The sequence below is a fragment of the Ptychodera flava genome, chromosome 1 (genome assembly GCF_041260155.1).
Source record: "Ptychodera flava strain L36383 chromosome 1, AS_Pfla_20210202, whole genome shotgun sequence".
NCBI classification, from domain to species: domain Eukaryota; kingdom Metazoa; phylum Hemichordata; class Enteropneusta; family Ptychoderidae; genus Ptychodera; species Ptychodera flava.
The window spans coordinates 35,400,281-35,417,191 of NC_091928.1; the positions used below are offsets into that span (position 1 = coordinate 35,400,281).

At 38.2% G+C, this 16,911-nt stretch overlaps 1 protein-coding gene across 1 annotated transcript in view; it reads left to right on the plus strand.

Annotated features, from left to right (window-relative positions):
• Positions 1–16,021: 16,021 nt before the first annotated feature.
• The window catches only part of LOC139136085 (mucin-5AC-like), a 43,750-nt gene continuing 42,860 nt past the window's right edge, over positions 16,022–16,911 (plus strand). Inside the window, exon 1 of the mRNA XM_070703872.1 lies at positions 16,022–16,618. Within this exon, the coding sequence (XP_070559973.1) occupies positions 16,447–16,618 (172 nt within the window). The 5' untranslated portion in view covers positions 16,022–16,446. The remainder of the gene's footprint in view (positions 16,619–16,911) is intronic.

A 16,911-nucleotide genomic window follows, 5' to 3' on the forward strand; every position in this document is an offset into this window, starting at 1 on the left:
CTGACTGGCTAATAAACAGCGGTGTACAAAACTACCGGAAGTGACGTCGTAAACTTTGTCATTCAAGCAGTCGACGTGTGCAACTGGAAGCTCTTCCACTTATAGAATGGCTACAGAATACAGGGACCAAGCACTCGGTGTCGATAAGTCACGCAGAAATAAAGTTTTCTGAGAATACAACTTTGAGAAGGAATGCTTCTAGCGAAAGTTGCAAGCCTAACTATTGAGCTACAAGCCTAAAAGAAATCTGTCCGGGGCATATCCAGCCTCAAGTGCGTCGCTTGTGCATATGGGACTGTACGTACGCTCAGGAACTTAAAAAAGGCGCAGGGAAGACTTTATCTGTTCACTAAACAATGATCATGGACATTGTTGGAAATTGTAATTGGCTTCCTGCTTATCCTGATGTGCAGTAACCTAATTTTATCACTAGACCTGAAATTTAGCTGGGTATTGTAGTTACTTCGTTTGCAGTTCTGAAATTATGCAACTTCTTAATTTGGTTAGAATAGTGCGAATAATATACTTTTTGAATTCTGTGAAAATCTCTCTCTCTCTCTCCCTGACTTCAGTACAATGACGTGGATATTATCAATATGCGGGTTACATTTTACAAAAAATAACTTACCGTCTGATGCCAGCACATTGAACGGTAGAAAACAGCAGCATAACGCTGTCCAGAGAAGACTTCCTGTCATGTAACAGTGGGGTTTGTATTTGTGCTTTTTTGCCATGTTGAGAGAGCGGCAAGTCACCACACGGTCATGCGATGATCTGCTGGGGCATTTCTATCAAATGCTAGCGTATGTGTACTTCAGATAGTAACGATACATGCACTTTAATAACATATTATCTCATTTGATGAGTAATGACAGTAGTAATCGAGCTATTGGACGACAATGTTATTTGGGGAGTTGACGATATGGTCACTGCGTTTACGTCTTTATGTGAGAACTGCAGGAAATACCTCTAGAGTCGTGTCGTAGGGCGAAACTTTCTAAAAGTACTATTCGTCCTTTCCTATAGTGTTTGTTTTCATATTCCATATGATCTTGTATTCTTGTTTACAGGCAATAACATAAGGTGATGTTATGAATTTTGCATTCAGCTTTATTTGACGCTAAAGTAACAAAATGACCTCTTCAGATATTTTCTTTCAAAGACTAATGTATCGCAGCTAAATCAAGGTCACTTTTTCTCTCCTTTGTTCCAGTCTAAATATCTGCTAAATGATGTTGCAGTTGCATTTTAATTTGTTTATTCAAGACATCTTTTTCAAATATTTCTCCACAGAGATATGATATATATTTCTCCACGGAGATTGATATGCCTTAGATGCCAGGGCAGTGTCTCATCATTTGGACATCACAGCACCACTCTGTCCCTTAATACCTATATAAAAATATGACATTACCATAGCAGCTACTTTTGGAGAAAAGTATGCAGGAAGATTTGTCTAAAACTGTACATGTACAATTTTCAAATGTTCAGTTTTGGGGACCTTGATGTAAAAATTGTCGATGCACATTAATTTCCGTCAGTGACAGATGGCGTATTGTCTACTTAACTCCGCCTTGATACATGAGACTATTAGCAGCATAGTGTGTTAAAACAAATTACCAGATCCAATTGCTTCACTGAAAAATTAATAGAACCAATCGTAGACAATTTCCGACATGACTTCCTACATGTTAAAGTTGACAACTTAAATCCACTTATTTTTAAAAAACATTTGTAGCCCACTGTTGCGAGATCTTACAAGTATACGTAACCATGCGAGGGGAGAATGGTATATGTTGACAGTTTGCAAATGAAGGTAAATATGTCTGGTTGTCATCAAAGAATATTTTGTGCTTTTATCCTGATCAGGTATTGACATGTCAGGTTTCGTTACCAGAGCACTCAGTGTACAGTCACTCTTTTCATGTGTCCTGCCTAACAATTTGCATTATGAAAGCATTTCCTGTGATATATCATAATACTGCTTGTAATAAGTAGTTCCATAACTCACCAATCCAATCACTAAAATAAGCATTCAAACAAACTAATTAATTCCCGAGAATAATAGCAGCATAATATGTCAATAATAATTTCTCAATTATATTACTTTAGAAACAAGAGATCGAAGATTATATTTGTGAGCGACTGGCAAACATGCGTTTTAGTATTAAAATAAACAGCTGACATTAGGGGGAAATTTACCTTGCAAATTAATTTGGAATATTAAACTGATATGATCATTGAAAGTCTTTCGAGTCGATTTTGTTCACTTTCATTCAATGGCTAATAAACAGCCGTGTACAAAAATACCGGAAGTGACGTCGTAAATTTGGTCATTTAAGCAGTCAACGTGTGCAATATGACATTAAACTGGTCCAATAATCATTTCCGTTCAAGGTAATACATTACCAGGTCCATGGGACATTTGTGACTTACAAATTTAAGTAGGACCATCCCGAACCACTGATAGTTTGTGATGGTACCAGGTGTCCGGAATGGGCAAGCGTACCCTGCTAGCATGCTACACCCGTCAGGATTAGTCCCAAAATTGTCTAAATATTGTATGAAAAGAATCACTGTAATAAGTCAAAGCCGGGAATGCTGTCGTTCATCATTTGAGTGACCGAAGTGTTATATTTGGCCACAATGTCGTCATATCGCCTTTAGAACTTTTTGAAAGTCCTAACGAGTCTTTTTGTTGTGTATCCTTGTCTCAGTAATTTTGATGCCAATGAGCTGTGTCTCAGTTGAAAATCAGCGTAGGAATTACAAGCCCTATAGTACCTGAGAGATTGAGATACGTACACACCATAAGCGGATGCAGATGGACTTCATCAAATTTCCGCTTCGGAGAATGACTTTATCATCTTCCAAAATACACTAAAAATGGTATTATAGTAAACTACTGACCGTTTTTTTCAACTCATTTGCCCTCTTACGGCCCCTTTGACATGGTGAGGCATCAACTTTGTACTAGTTCAAAATCATAACTGTAGAAATAAATGCAGGACATTATCCCAAAAGCTTCTTTAAGTTTCCGAAGGACCACTTTACTCATGTCAATGTTCTGAAGTTGGCAAGTAAGAGATTGATTAATCTCTTCATATTAACAGAGGAGGCTCAGCTTAACTGTTGTACATAAACCTAGTCAATACAAAATAGTTGTTCCTTGCAATTGGCGAATCTACTTTGTGAAATCAGACAAAAAAAACCCCAACAAATACAGTGTGTAGTTGTCAACTCTGTTCAGTTTCCTTACTGTCGCCTTGGTGCTGATGTATGCCTCGGCGCCTTACTCATTCCAATACTTTTCAGAGTTACATAGCTCTTTTGTTGATGCACTAGGAAAACATAGTTTGTCAATATCATTTTTATGAACACTACTCGAGTATGTATATAGCCTTTCAGAGAACATATCTTGATAGTACATTTTTGATACTAGAAGCACGTACCTCTGATGCTAGAAACTGGTTGCTGTCAAACTTCGCTCGTCTGAATGATGACAAAACGGATTTTTTAATTACTTCTTCCCGAAGGACAGGTTGTAATTCTTATGGAAGTGTTGCTTGATGAAGATTCGTATTTTGTAATGTTGATTTCAGCCTAGTGTCAAGTGGAATGCCTTGCTGTCCTTAATTCTTGTCTGACTGCTATGAAATTCATTGTCAAACTGATTTGTCTTCTTCTTATGTTTTACGTTCCACACATTATCATCCGCTAGGTTATCGTTTAAGGCCCGATACCGAACGTTTACGTTCATGCTCCAATAACCACTGTCTCAGTGCCGTGGCTAGAATTTTCGACCGAATGTAAAAGTTTTCCAAAAGATTTGTTAGAAATGTGTCGCCCGAATCGAATGGAAACAATCCATTCAAATACTTGAATTACAAGTGGTAAATTTGACACGATGAAAAAGTCATGTATTTCGGGATGTCATAGTCATATCAAACATTTCACCGATGCGAGAGCGTTCTTGTATATATTCGATCTAGCGTTTTGTATGCAAAGATATATTGTTCTGTTTTCGTTTCAATTACAAAGTTTGTCTTTACTTTTCACTGACTATTTTTACGATTGTTGGAAGTTTTACATGCTATTTTCTTGTGTATTTTGATATTTGCCATATTTCTATAATTTTTCTCAGTTACTGAAAATTCACTTTCTAGAAAAGTCGCTTAAGGAATATTTGAGACACTTTTTAAGGCTTGAGGGCAAGCCTTTGTGGAAGAATGAACGATGTCATATTTCTATAATTTTCTCATTTGCTGTAAATTTACCTTCTTAAAAATAGCACGGGCGTGAGATTATGTCCCACATATCTTTCAAAATTGGCGCGAAGATGCATTTTCACAATTCTTTGTTCTAATTAAATGGCGCCGCCGTTCAGGAACCCGTATAGTATGAATTCTCATGATTATTCATAGATTCCCTTGTGTACAAAGTTGGACAATAGAAAGACGCTGGTAGGGTGCTTTTCATACTTTCACGGCTTGGATCTTAAACAATATTGTTATGTGGGCAAACTGATAACTTGTACATTGTTTCTTTTCAAAAGTCGGTAGAACTCAAAGTTATATTAATTGTACTTTCTAAGACGATTGAGCCGACAAAGAACTGTAAATGTATAAATTGAGGTTGCTTTCGTGATTAAGGGGCATTCACTGGAGATTCTGTTTTACACTGAGCCCAATCTCTCACGGAGGCCTAGGGTCGGCCCGAGATAGGCCGTTCCCGCAGGGCACCACAGTCAATAAACCTGGTCAAGTTCCACATCGTACACCTGTTGTCGCCGTATTACTACGTAGCTGCACCCCTGCCCTTACTTAATAATTATTACATGATGGAGAATCCGAAGTTCCGGTAAGGAGACTGACATTGGGTCGTCAGCCACCTCTCGTCGCCAAGCGAGACAGCTCTACCAGAGGAGTGAAAATTCCCCGAGAACATGAAGTATTTTTATTAAGGAGATATTACATGGTGGAAGACCAAACCCGGCTTAAAAGTCTGCTCGGAAAATCGACCTGTCTCTTGACTGCTAAGCGAGTGGGTGAGTGATCCCCGTAACCAGACAGTAATCCCCGTAACCAGATCTACAAAGTGAGTTGCAGTTTAAAGCTGTTCCCTGAGCGAAGACCGTGTTGTCATCTTACACAAGCGATCCACGAAAAGAACAGTGAGTTGACTGTAGGAATTAATTCGCCAGAAGTCGCTGTCAAATCCTAGAAATCAGAGGATTCAACGGGACGGCTGCAGCCGCAGACGAATTGAAGAAGATGCCTTACCAAGCGCACTTCGACGCTCAAAGCAGGGCCAAGTCCACTCCAGTCAGCTGTACCAAACCCAGAATGGAATCCGTAGCAAGAAATTTCCGTAGACCAACGTCTCCAGAGATGCCGTACATCTAGCGCCCCGACAACAAGGTAATATTCTAGTTCCACTGCGAAACCAACTTTAACCATGAGATGAAATATTCAACTAAAGAAGCAAACACGAACATTGAACTGTCGGACAATAGTCTGTATTGAACTTGTTTGAATTTAGTTTGTATAAGCTGATAGAGTGTTTTTAAAGTGATACTCTGATTTTTTTCGTCCTTGCCAAAACGCTTTACGATGTCATCAACGTATCTCCATTGGTGAAAATTCTGTTATTTTCGTTTTTACTAAAAAAAAACTTTTTAATTTGTGCCTTTTTGTTGGATTTCATCGCAAATTCTTCACACTCCCGACAGCATTTTTTTTGTTTTGATGAAATGCTCCAGTCATCAACTTTTTAAGCGCGGGGTTTATGTCTGTTAGAGCACCTAAACAAGGTTTTCTGTTGGTTGCCTATTAAGCATTTACATTTTGCGTCTTAGAATGACGATGCCGGTCTTTAGTCGCTGCTCCGATAGGGTTGGTATTGCGAGGGCCAGTCTTTTGTCGTTTGAGCACCTTTAAACTGTTATCATGTCCTTGACTGCAATTGTTTTTGTTCAATGCGCGAGTGTCTATGAATTTGTTCTGTCTCCGATGAATATGACACGAGCTACTTTCAAGCCATTCGTTTCGCGATTCTTTTTTTTTACTTAGAAACATTCTACCTGAATCTATGTGGCGATATTTTTGGTCGACATTGATCTTTTTCGGTGTTTTTTTTTGTTATTTTAAAATGTAAACCGAGTAAGTTATGCGTAATTTATAGAGACAGCATTCGATTCATCCAGCGAGATTTCCGATGGCAGAGCGACCAGTCGGACCCTGGGGGATAAATGAAGAAAGCGGCCTTGAGTAGCGAAAAACGCTAGTAATTTATCTTTTCCTTGAATCTGAAGAATGCGTAAGAGTAAAAGAAGTAATAAGTTAGAAATATTATATATGTTGCGAAATATTAGAGATATTGCAACATTGCGAGATTTTAGTTTATTTTTCCTTTTGAAGCGTTCAACATGCAGTGTTCGTCAGCGATGATAAATGAATAGGCGTCCGAAAAATGGATAAACGCAAGTAGTTTGTCTAACATACACTGAGAACATGCCGTGTTTTTTTTTAATCTCTAGTTGCCGACACAATATCACATATAGATTCCTTTTTTCTTATTTTCCTTTTTTTTTTGCGATATCAAACATTTCACCGATGCGAGAGCGTTCTTGTATATATTCGATCTAGCGTTTTGTATGCAAAGATATATTGTTCTGTTTTCGTTTCAATTACAAAGTTTGTCTTTACTTTTCACTGACTATTTTTACGATTGTTGGAAGTTTTACATGCTATTTTCTTGTGTATTTTGATATTTGCCATATTTCTATAATTTTTCTCAGTTACTGAAAATTCACTTTCTAGAAAAGTCGCTTAAGGAATATTTGAGACACTTTTTAAGGCTTGAGGGCAAGCCTTTGTGGAAGAATGAACGATGTCATATTTCTATAATTTTCTCATTTGCTGTAAATTTACCTTCTTAAAAATAGCACGGGCGTGAGATTATGTCCCACATATCTTTCAAAATTGGCGCGAAGATGCATTTTCACAATTCTTTGTTCTAATTAAATGGCGCCGCCGTTCAGGAACCCGTATAGTATGAATTCTCATGATTACTTGTGTACAAAGTTGGACAATAGAAAGACGCTGGTAGGGTGCTTTTCATACTTTCACGGCTTGGATCTTAAACAATATTGTTATGTGGGCAAACTGATAACTTGTACATTGTTTCTTTTCAAAAGTCGGTAGAACTCAAAGTTATATTAATTGTACTTTCTAAGACGATTGAGCCGACAAAGAACTGTAAATGTATAAATTGAGGTTGCTTTCGTGATTAAGGGGTATTCACTGGAGATTCTGTTTTACACAGAGCCCCATCTCTCACGGAGGCCTAGGGTCGGCCGAGATAGGCCGTTCCCGCACGGCACCACAGTCAATAAACCTGGTCAAGTTCCACACCGTATACCTGTTGTCGCCGTACGTTACTGCGTAGCTGCACCCCTGCCCTTATTTTGATATTATGACAGTCATGTGCGAATCCCTCAAGCAGCCTCGAATAAACGACTGTTTGTTTGAAACGAGAAACACAAATACCGCTCTGAGTGAGCCATCATAATCATTTATTTCAGTTAATTATGAAACCTAGCAACTTTGATAACTTCTTTACATCGAAATAATCCCAATAAGGACAGAATCAAGACAGCAAGTCGACGAAGGTCGTTAGCAAACGGAATTATTTCGTCCTCTCTGTCCACTAACACGAATCAAATCAACACTTCACGATGCGGTAGCATACGATGAAACCTATAATTTAAATTGGAAATTGGGGGTTTGAAATATTATCAAGTGAGAAATTTGCGGTACGTGGGCGATACAAATTATCCTTCAATTGATCTCAATCTTCTGTTACTGCTTTGTGAAATAACAACAGCTGCATTGCTTATTGTTTTTTTCAAACGAGGACACACCTACACATCACTGATAATGTTTTCTGAGTCAGGCAAACTTTCTACGTACGCCTACGCTGATATCTATGGAAATCCAGTCACGACATGCGACATGCGACCTGCGACTTCAAAACTGCGACCTGCGTCCTGCGAGTTTGAAACATGCGACCTGCGACTTCGGCATTTAGACCTAGGTGTAACCTGCGACTTCACAACAGCGACCTGCGTCCTGCGTGTTTGTCAAACTGCGACCTGCGACTTCACAACTGCGACATGCGACCTGTTACTGTTAACATAACGAGCACTAGCAACGCTCAAAATATGCCCTAAAAAAAACCCTTATAAGCTTCCGGAAACTCCGGTCGATGCTGGGTCATTTATTCAATATTTTCATAAAACCTGTTTTACTGTATGGCTTAGAGTTCGGGGACAAGATTTCATGGATTACAAGAAGTGGGATAAATCAGCAATTGAAAAAACTCACCTCAAATTTTGTAAGAACATTTTACAGTGTAATAGACAAGCTTGTAATGCAGCTGTGAGGGGTGAACTAGGACAATTCCCACTTCTACTTGAGATCAAACTTCATATTGTACAACTTCCACATATAGTCTTGCTAAAGAAGCTTTCCTGGAGCAAATGGTAAACAACCCTAACAATAGATCCTGGTTTAACTGTTTAAGTGCTTTAATAAAGAAAATGGAATGGACTTTCTCCTTGATAAAGCTCCATCACTTAAACACCACAAAGTTAAAACTGGATTAATGAAAACAAATTTAACAAACAATTATGAAGTCTTTTGGAAAAATTTGATCACTGATGAAAATAGTAAACTAAGAATGTACGCCAAAATAAAACATAATTTTAGATTAGAACCCTACTTAACACAGTTACAAGGTGAGAAAAGAAAAGTACTCACCAAACTTCGCATTAGCAATCATGATCTAGCAATTGAAAAAGGGAGACACACTGTTCCAAAAACCCCAATTACTGAAAGATACTGCAATCAGTGTAACACTAACAGTATTGAAGATGAAACACACTTTTTATTAGTCTGTCAGAAATACAAAGTCCAAAGAAAGAACTTTTTCAGTAAAATCAATTTCCCAAACGATACAATTGAAAATCAGCTTATTTCTCTACTAACAAAACAAGAGTTATCTTTTAATGAACAACTCGCAGATTATATTTTTACTTTATATAAACAAAGAAATACCTAGTTATATTTATTATTAACTACTATTATTATACTGCATTACTTTATCTTTATTGAAGAAAAATTTGAACTTATTTTTGTATTTTTGCCATAAGTGTGATGTAAATCCTATATTTACAAGCAAGCAATAAAATGTCATTATTATTAATATGACACCACACACCGGATCGCTCACTATAGAGTCAGTCAATAGTGGCTAACTCTCTCAATAACGAATCTGGCTTCTCCTCATCGAGGACGAAGATGACTTCATCACACAACCAAGCGGAGGGGATACAAAACAAGAGCGCGACTGATGAAGGAACCCCATTTTGGTTCCGAAACACCGTTAAGACGAATCACTCAATCAACAAACCGGTTTACCGGGGACCCAGATCACATGACTAGGGTCAAAGCACTATCGATTCACCGGTATCTCGCCATGTATTTCACACAAAATAAATGCAATGATCCATTTATTCACCATATCGTAATATTAAACAATATTGGTAGAGCCTATGTGTGGAGTTGTCCTCATTTTTGCTCACGTGTTGACACACGTGGGCATATGTCGCAGCGATGTCTGTCTGTCTGTGTGTCTGTCTGTCTGTCTGTCTGTCTGTCTGTCTGTCTGTCTGTGTACTCAATATCTCAAAAACGGCTCATCAGATCAGAATCAAATCTGGTACATAGATTTAGTTTGCAAATGGCAAGAACTGATTAGTTTTTGGTGGGTGTGGCTTGCTTACTTTTTGCTCATTTGCATAATTAATGATTTTAGAAAAAACTGATATATATTGACAACGACTGCACATAATTTGATGAGATTTGCTACAAATGTTGATCACACCAAGATATATCAGCTTTGAAAGATATTAAGGGGTGACGTGAAAGATAATTACTAATTTGCATGTTTAATGAAATTTCCTAATTAGGAGTATATATCTGAATTTACTGGATCAAAATTGACGAAACTTGGTATGCATATTGAAGATACTATGATTTAACATTATTGACAGTCATTAAGCATTTTTACTTCATCCAAATCCTAATTTGCATATTTAATGACCTTTTGAAATTAAGGATATATATTTGAAGTTACAAGACCAAAATTGATAAAACTTGCTCTGTACATTAAAGATACTATGATAGAACATTATTAAATGTCATTAAGCATTTTTACATCTGCCAATTCCTAATTTGCATATTTTACGAACTTTCCTAATTAGGGATATTGATCTGAATTAACGAGACCACAGTTGATGAAACTGGCTATGTACATTAAAGATACTATGATAGAACATTATTGAAAGTCATTAAGCATTTGAACTTTAGCCAATTCCTTATTTGCATATTTCATGAACTTTCATAATCAGGGATATTTATCTGTATTGACTAGACCAAAGTTGACGAAACTTGCTATGTACATTAAAGATACTATGATACGACATTATTGAAAGTCATTAAGCATTTTTACTTCATCCAGCTCCTAATTTGCATATTTAATGAATTTTTGAAATTAGGGATATATATTTGAATTTACATGACCAAAATTGATGAAACTTGCTATGTACATTAAAGATACTATTATGTAGGCTAACATTATTGAAAGGCATTAAGCAATTTTGCTTCAGCCAATTCCTAATTTGTGTATTTAATGAACTTTCCTAATTAGGGATATATACTTGGATTTATTTGATCAAAGTTGGCATAACATGCTATGTACATTGATGATTATTCAAGATTACGGTATACCAATATTGGAAGTAATTTCGCACTTAAGTTTTCATGTCAGCTAATTTATAGTTTGCATATCTAATGAGCTTTCAAAGTTTGGAATATAGTTTGAAGGACTTGACCAAAGGCAATTACACTTGCTATGTAAAGTGGTGATACCATGACAGCAGTAAAAGGAATTAATTATTTTTATTTCAGCTAATTGCATATTTGAATACTTAATGACCTATAGAGTTAATCTGTGGTGAATATTGTTCATTATGTTGATCTTAATACTTTCAATGAAGTTGCAAACATGTGGCAAAGGTTCAAATTTACACATAACTGCAATATATAATGAAACACGTGAGCATTTACAGTTCATATCTGGTCCTTTATATTTATAAGCATTGTCCCTTTGAAACCGGACTTTGCAAGCAACCGAACAACACGTAGGCCAACACAGCTGTGTCATCGAAGTTCATCTCTTTCCTAAATGACACCACCTATCACTGGTATTACTTGTGACTGCTTTTCATACTCTCAATAAACACCAAATACCTAAAATCATGGATCAGGTCGTGATCTCGCAGGTCGCAGTTTCAAACTCGCAGGTGGCAGGTAGGCCAGAGCACCCGGAAAACGCAGGTTGTAGTTTGACAAACACGCAGGACGCAGGTCGCAGTTTTGAAGTCGCAGGTCGCATGCCGGGGTCGTATGTCGCATGTCGTGACCGGATTTCCTTAGATATCTACTTGAGCCGCAGTATATCGTTTACTAGCAGTCATCCTAATCAATTTTTCTAACGAAATAATGTAGTACATATTACAACTGAAATTGATGAACCCTTGCAGTACCTGTGTTATAAGGACAGTCTGTAATGTTGAATACGAATATGTTGTCTTGAATTGTTTGAATTTCTGGTGCCTAGTAGTTATGTATACGGTATTGCACACTTGGGTAAGTTAGGGGGTCTTATTCCATCACTTAGGAGACGTACTTCATTTCACATGCTAGGGGACCTCATTATTATGAATACTGTAATTAGTAACTTTATGTATTTATCGATCTATTTACTAGTGTGACGGTAGATCAGTCTGAGCATGCGTGAGGCTTACAACACTACGTCATTGCCTTAGCCTTTATGCAAATTTCTATACAAGTCCCGCGCGGCCAGATTTGACAGATTTTGTCGTTCACTGCCAAAGTTCCATAATATAGGTAAATTGTAACAAAGAGTGTTTTCGTTTAGGGTTGACTTTTGGCAAACATGGACATAATCCGCCACAACTTTGAGCCGAACAAGAAATGTAGGAATGTGGCACATAGGTTATTTGTTTCAGAAGTTAAAAAACTTGGGAAAGTAGCGCACTACCTGCCCCTGACTTGATGAAGAAAAATCTTATGGCTGCTTTCGGAGCTTATTCACAGCAGGGTAGTGATGTACACCGTACATACGGCAGTCTCATTGGATACGAGCGATTTTGGATACGAGGATTTGCTGCAAATAACAGGGAACAATTGACATTCTTTGCAGTCAGCATGGACGATATGAGTCAAGGTATAATGTGGTAAGTTCATTTGCTATATATTTAATTACTTTTCATTTTCTTCGATCACATACATGTATTTTTTGTTCTATGTTGATATGCAGTATCGACCCGACCTGGCTTCGTCTATCAAACAAGCGGGGAGGGGCGCCGGGGCATGTACATTCATGATTTCAACAGTTGTATTGATATATTATCATTCTGCAACATTCGATAAAGGAGTAGGTAGTATGAGAAATGTGAAATTTTGCCTTTAAAATGTAAACTAAAGGAGCGATGCCGTACTGTACCGCACCGCCCAGTATACGCGGCGCTAGCGCCACTGGAAGCATACAGTGCATGTTGTCCGTGAACACGTTACACTTAGCGACGAATACGCGTTGAAGGAAGAGGTTAAAAGACGATAGTTTAATTCTCTTTTCTGCATGGTGTGGACTGACCAATTTGTTCTTGTATTTTAAAGTGCCGGGAATGCTAACTTTTCATGGTTTTTTCACTATGTTTGTTTTAATATCAACCATAATTTCTTGTTTTACAATCCAAAACATGTTAATGTATACAGCCTTCAGCTTGTCAACTCAACTTGTACATGTTGAAAACCGCTGACAAGTGAATTTTTGCCCGACTGGAATTCAAAAGTCAAAACGATGAGTGTTTTCTACACATAGAGACGCTTAGTTGACTGGCTAAATAGTGGGTCGGCTTAAAATTCTTTTCGAAGAAAGGAAAAGAAGACCTTGCCATCGACACACCAAAATCATTATATAAAAATCATCAATAGTTAGCATAACCATTACATTTCAGAATTATCGACAAATTTACTTAGGTCTATAGGAGAATAAAGATTATTTCGTCTCGACATTCAAAAGTTATTACGAAGAAGAGAAACAATGTCAAAAGCAATAATTTCCACGAGGGTTTATGTCGACTCATCTGATGTTTGTGTTATTTTGACAAGAGACAAGGGGGAAAATTCTCCTCGTCTTTGCTTTGACTGAGATTTATCGATTTCCTCTTGTACAGTCGAGTTCAATTTAGAATATTATTCTTGCTATCAGTGTTATCAAATGGAGTTGGTAAAGAAATAAGGTTAGGTAGTGCAGTAATTCTTCTCTTTCAATGATCAATCAACTTTGGACGTTGTTTGATGGTGCAAACGGGGAAAAATGTGCAAATGTAAGACCGTCTATTGGTAAGGGCGGGCTCGTTACATCTCAGGATAGCTGACCATCGTTTGTTGTTCCAAAATTTTATAAGCCTATTTGTTGAAGCGTGCATTTCTTTCACTATATCCTATTTTTATCTCGAGTTGTTGGCGCTTTCATGGCGCCGCCTACGACGGCGTACTACCGATGCTTTTGTTCATTATAACATTGAGGATGCACTCTGGACGTTCGTGTAAGCTGCTGAGTGTATGATTAAAATATTGTTATTTCCACGTCGCCTTCACTTTTTAAAAAAAATTGTCACGACCAAATGTTACCAACCATCATAATGTTTTATATTAACGATTTCGTCACTCCACAAAATGACATTGGAGATCGAGGAGAACTTTGGTTCAGTCACAATCATCATTAAGCCACCGGTAGGAGCCAATGAATGCTACTGGCGGCGGCAACCTCCACACGTCAAGTGTCTTCACCATAGGGCAGATGCGCAAGCGACTCGCAAGGCTGTAGGTGATTGGTGTTTGCGAGTACAGGAAATTGTGAGTGAATGGGAATATGAAAGAATACTATTAGCGTATTATCTCCCCAGTTATTACGGATGATTTTGCCTACTCAAACTGGCAGTGAGAAAGAGTGATTGACCACTGAATAACATGAATATTCAAATAGTAGTTTTTTTCGAATTATTCTTGAGAAGGCGAGTAAAGTTTGTGACTCGCTGCAAAAGAAGTCATTGCAGCACCATGTGACCATCAGTTTTTTATAATTATTTTCGTAGGATCTGATCCTTGTATTTCTTTTTAATGTTAGGCTGCATCACAAACACGCATGTATGGGGGAGGGGAGGTCAAAAAAGTTCTGTGATTTTTTGAAGTGACTCCCCTAACAAACTCAAAACGTGTTCAAATGCCCCCTTCTGACTTGCTGTAATTTTGGATTCCGCTTCATGTAAAACTGGCCTGGTTTTGGAATGGAGATATTTTTTCGATGTGTGCGCGTATTTCGAGTCTTCCGGGGAAGGAGGGCGCTATTTTGACGCATTTCTCTCATAGGAAAGCTCATCTTGTAAAACAGGTAAAACATTACGCGATCACATAAAATTGGTCTGGAAACCTGTCAGTAAAATTGAACATACGTAACATATAATTTATAAAAGTGACATTGACATTACGTTTTGGGAAATATCGCTGCACAATTTGTTCTGTGTATCAACTGCAGTTTCTTGTTCTACTCCCCGAAGCATGCTAGAATAACAAACATGTGTACAGACTGTACTCATTATTATTGATGACAAATGAATATGAATTCAATTTCAAACAATAATAATGCTGACTGTACACATACGGCTGTGTTGAAAAGCTGAAAGCTTGACTTTTCTTCATGCTTCGGGGAGTAGGACAAGACACTGCTTTAGATACACAAAACAAAACCACCAAAAATTAACCGAAAGTTACAGCTAGAAAGGGAGTAAGGTCACTTTGCCTGGGTCATGTAAATGGGCCCATTCTCATCCATAAGTCGGAGGCCAGTCAGAGTGTGTATAATGTTATTGAAAGTGACCTAGTGTGACCGCCTCTGTTCCAATGCCAATGTCAAGAAAGGGGGTCTCAGCAGTTGTTTTCAGTACGGTTATCAACAGATGCCATTTAGTCTTACAGCTTTAAGTTCAGACTTTCGGTTTCCTGTCTCTACTAGAGGTGCTGCAAAAGTTGTGGATGGTCTGTTTTAATAAACCCTAAATATTATTGTGCATTGAAACAAGCGGCCCAGTGTTATCGCTGTACTGCTCTCACGTAAAAACAAATTAATATTTCTGTTGATACATAAGCAGAACAAAGGATGCTGGGGCAGTTCTATGTGATCTGAGAAATACCTGTATTTTTTGTATGTGTTCTAACAATAATTACACAACAGGGAATGTGCTTTTTCCATACAAGTTTTCTGTGAATTTTTATTTAAGAGAAAACTCAACAACTATTTCATGATCAGAGGCAATTTCTTTTCGAGTCTCCCAAACCCTTCATTTGCGCCCCAAAATACGCTTGATATTTTCATTTTGTACATCCATGGTAGTTTTCAAATCCAGTGCCAATTCCCCTTCGTGTTTTTGTTTGTGAATGCAGCTTTTGGGATGCATTTGGTTGATTGTTTGACCATAAAATGGATTTTAAATAACTTTTGAAATACCATAACTGTTAATTCGAGAAAGGAAATTATCTTCGGACATACTGCTAATTACATGGATCAATCGCATAGATTCGGAGCTCTCATAGAAAAACTGGGATCTAAACAGAGAAAAAAACGGTGAACATTGTTCCTGAAATGCAAATCCTACTTGGAAACTGCAGTTGACGAAATGCGATATGCGGGCATTTACAATGCGTATTTCCGTGCACTTATTGTCTTAGGCACTCACAGCCACGCGCGTCACGCATAATTATGTAGATAAGGAGGGCGTCGCTAGTAACAGCTGGCTGATCGTAGCGGGTATACGGCACAGCGCACTGGTTGAGATACTCATATACTCGTAAGCGCAATACACAGAGCAATTCATCGCGCTGCATGTTGGATATTCGTAAGCCGTCTGTACAGAGGATTTTAACGCAAAATGACCGGTAATAAGGGGATTGTCTAAAAAGCTGACATGCTGCCGCGCCGTCCGTGATGGCACATTGGGTATATGACCTGGAAACGGCGCCAATTCCACGTGTGTATACAGTGTAATACGCTAAACCGATCAAGAACATGACCAAAGGTTGTACCGCCGACGACAATAGGAGCTGCAGACCGGAAAATCGTATATTCATCGAGGAACTCGGGGGAGTGTTGTCATGAAAACAAAGCTAAGAAGGTCACGCTGACCAGGAAACAAAACACTGAATCTTAGGAAGTGTTGTTCGCGGTAATAACGTGATGAAAAACAGGACACGAAAGACACGGCGCTGCCTCAGTGATGGCGGCCAATTTGAAAATGGCTGTCGGGGTGAAAGATATACAAACCTAAACACGGCTCGCTGGTCGAGCATATTTTACCTTGCGCTTCTTGCAGTATTCGCCCAAGTCGCTGGCAACCCCGTTAATTCGGGTAAGTAACTGGAATATTGTTTGATTGTCAACATTGTGGAGTTAAAAAGGCAATTGGATTCAACGCATTGGCGAGTCCAAGATGTCCACAAGGCATTAGATTACACCGCAACGAAGGGCGCACATCGTACGCGTTTCCATGGTTTCTTGGCTTATAGACACGCGCCTCGAAAGAGGTGTGAGTGAAGCATTTATAGCAAAGCGCTGAAACAAATTATAAACTTAAACCCGTAAACTGCAATCCCAGGAAACACTGGAAAGACGTGTGCTGCGATGCCCAAATATTTTGTGTGG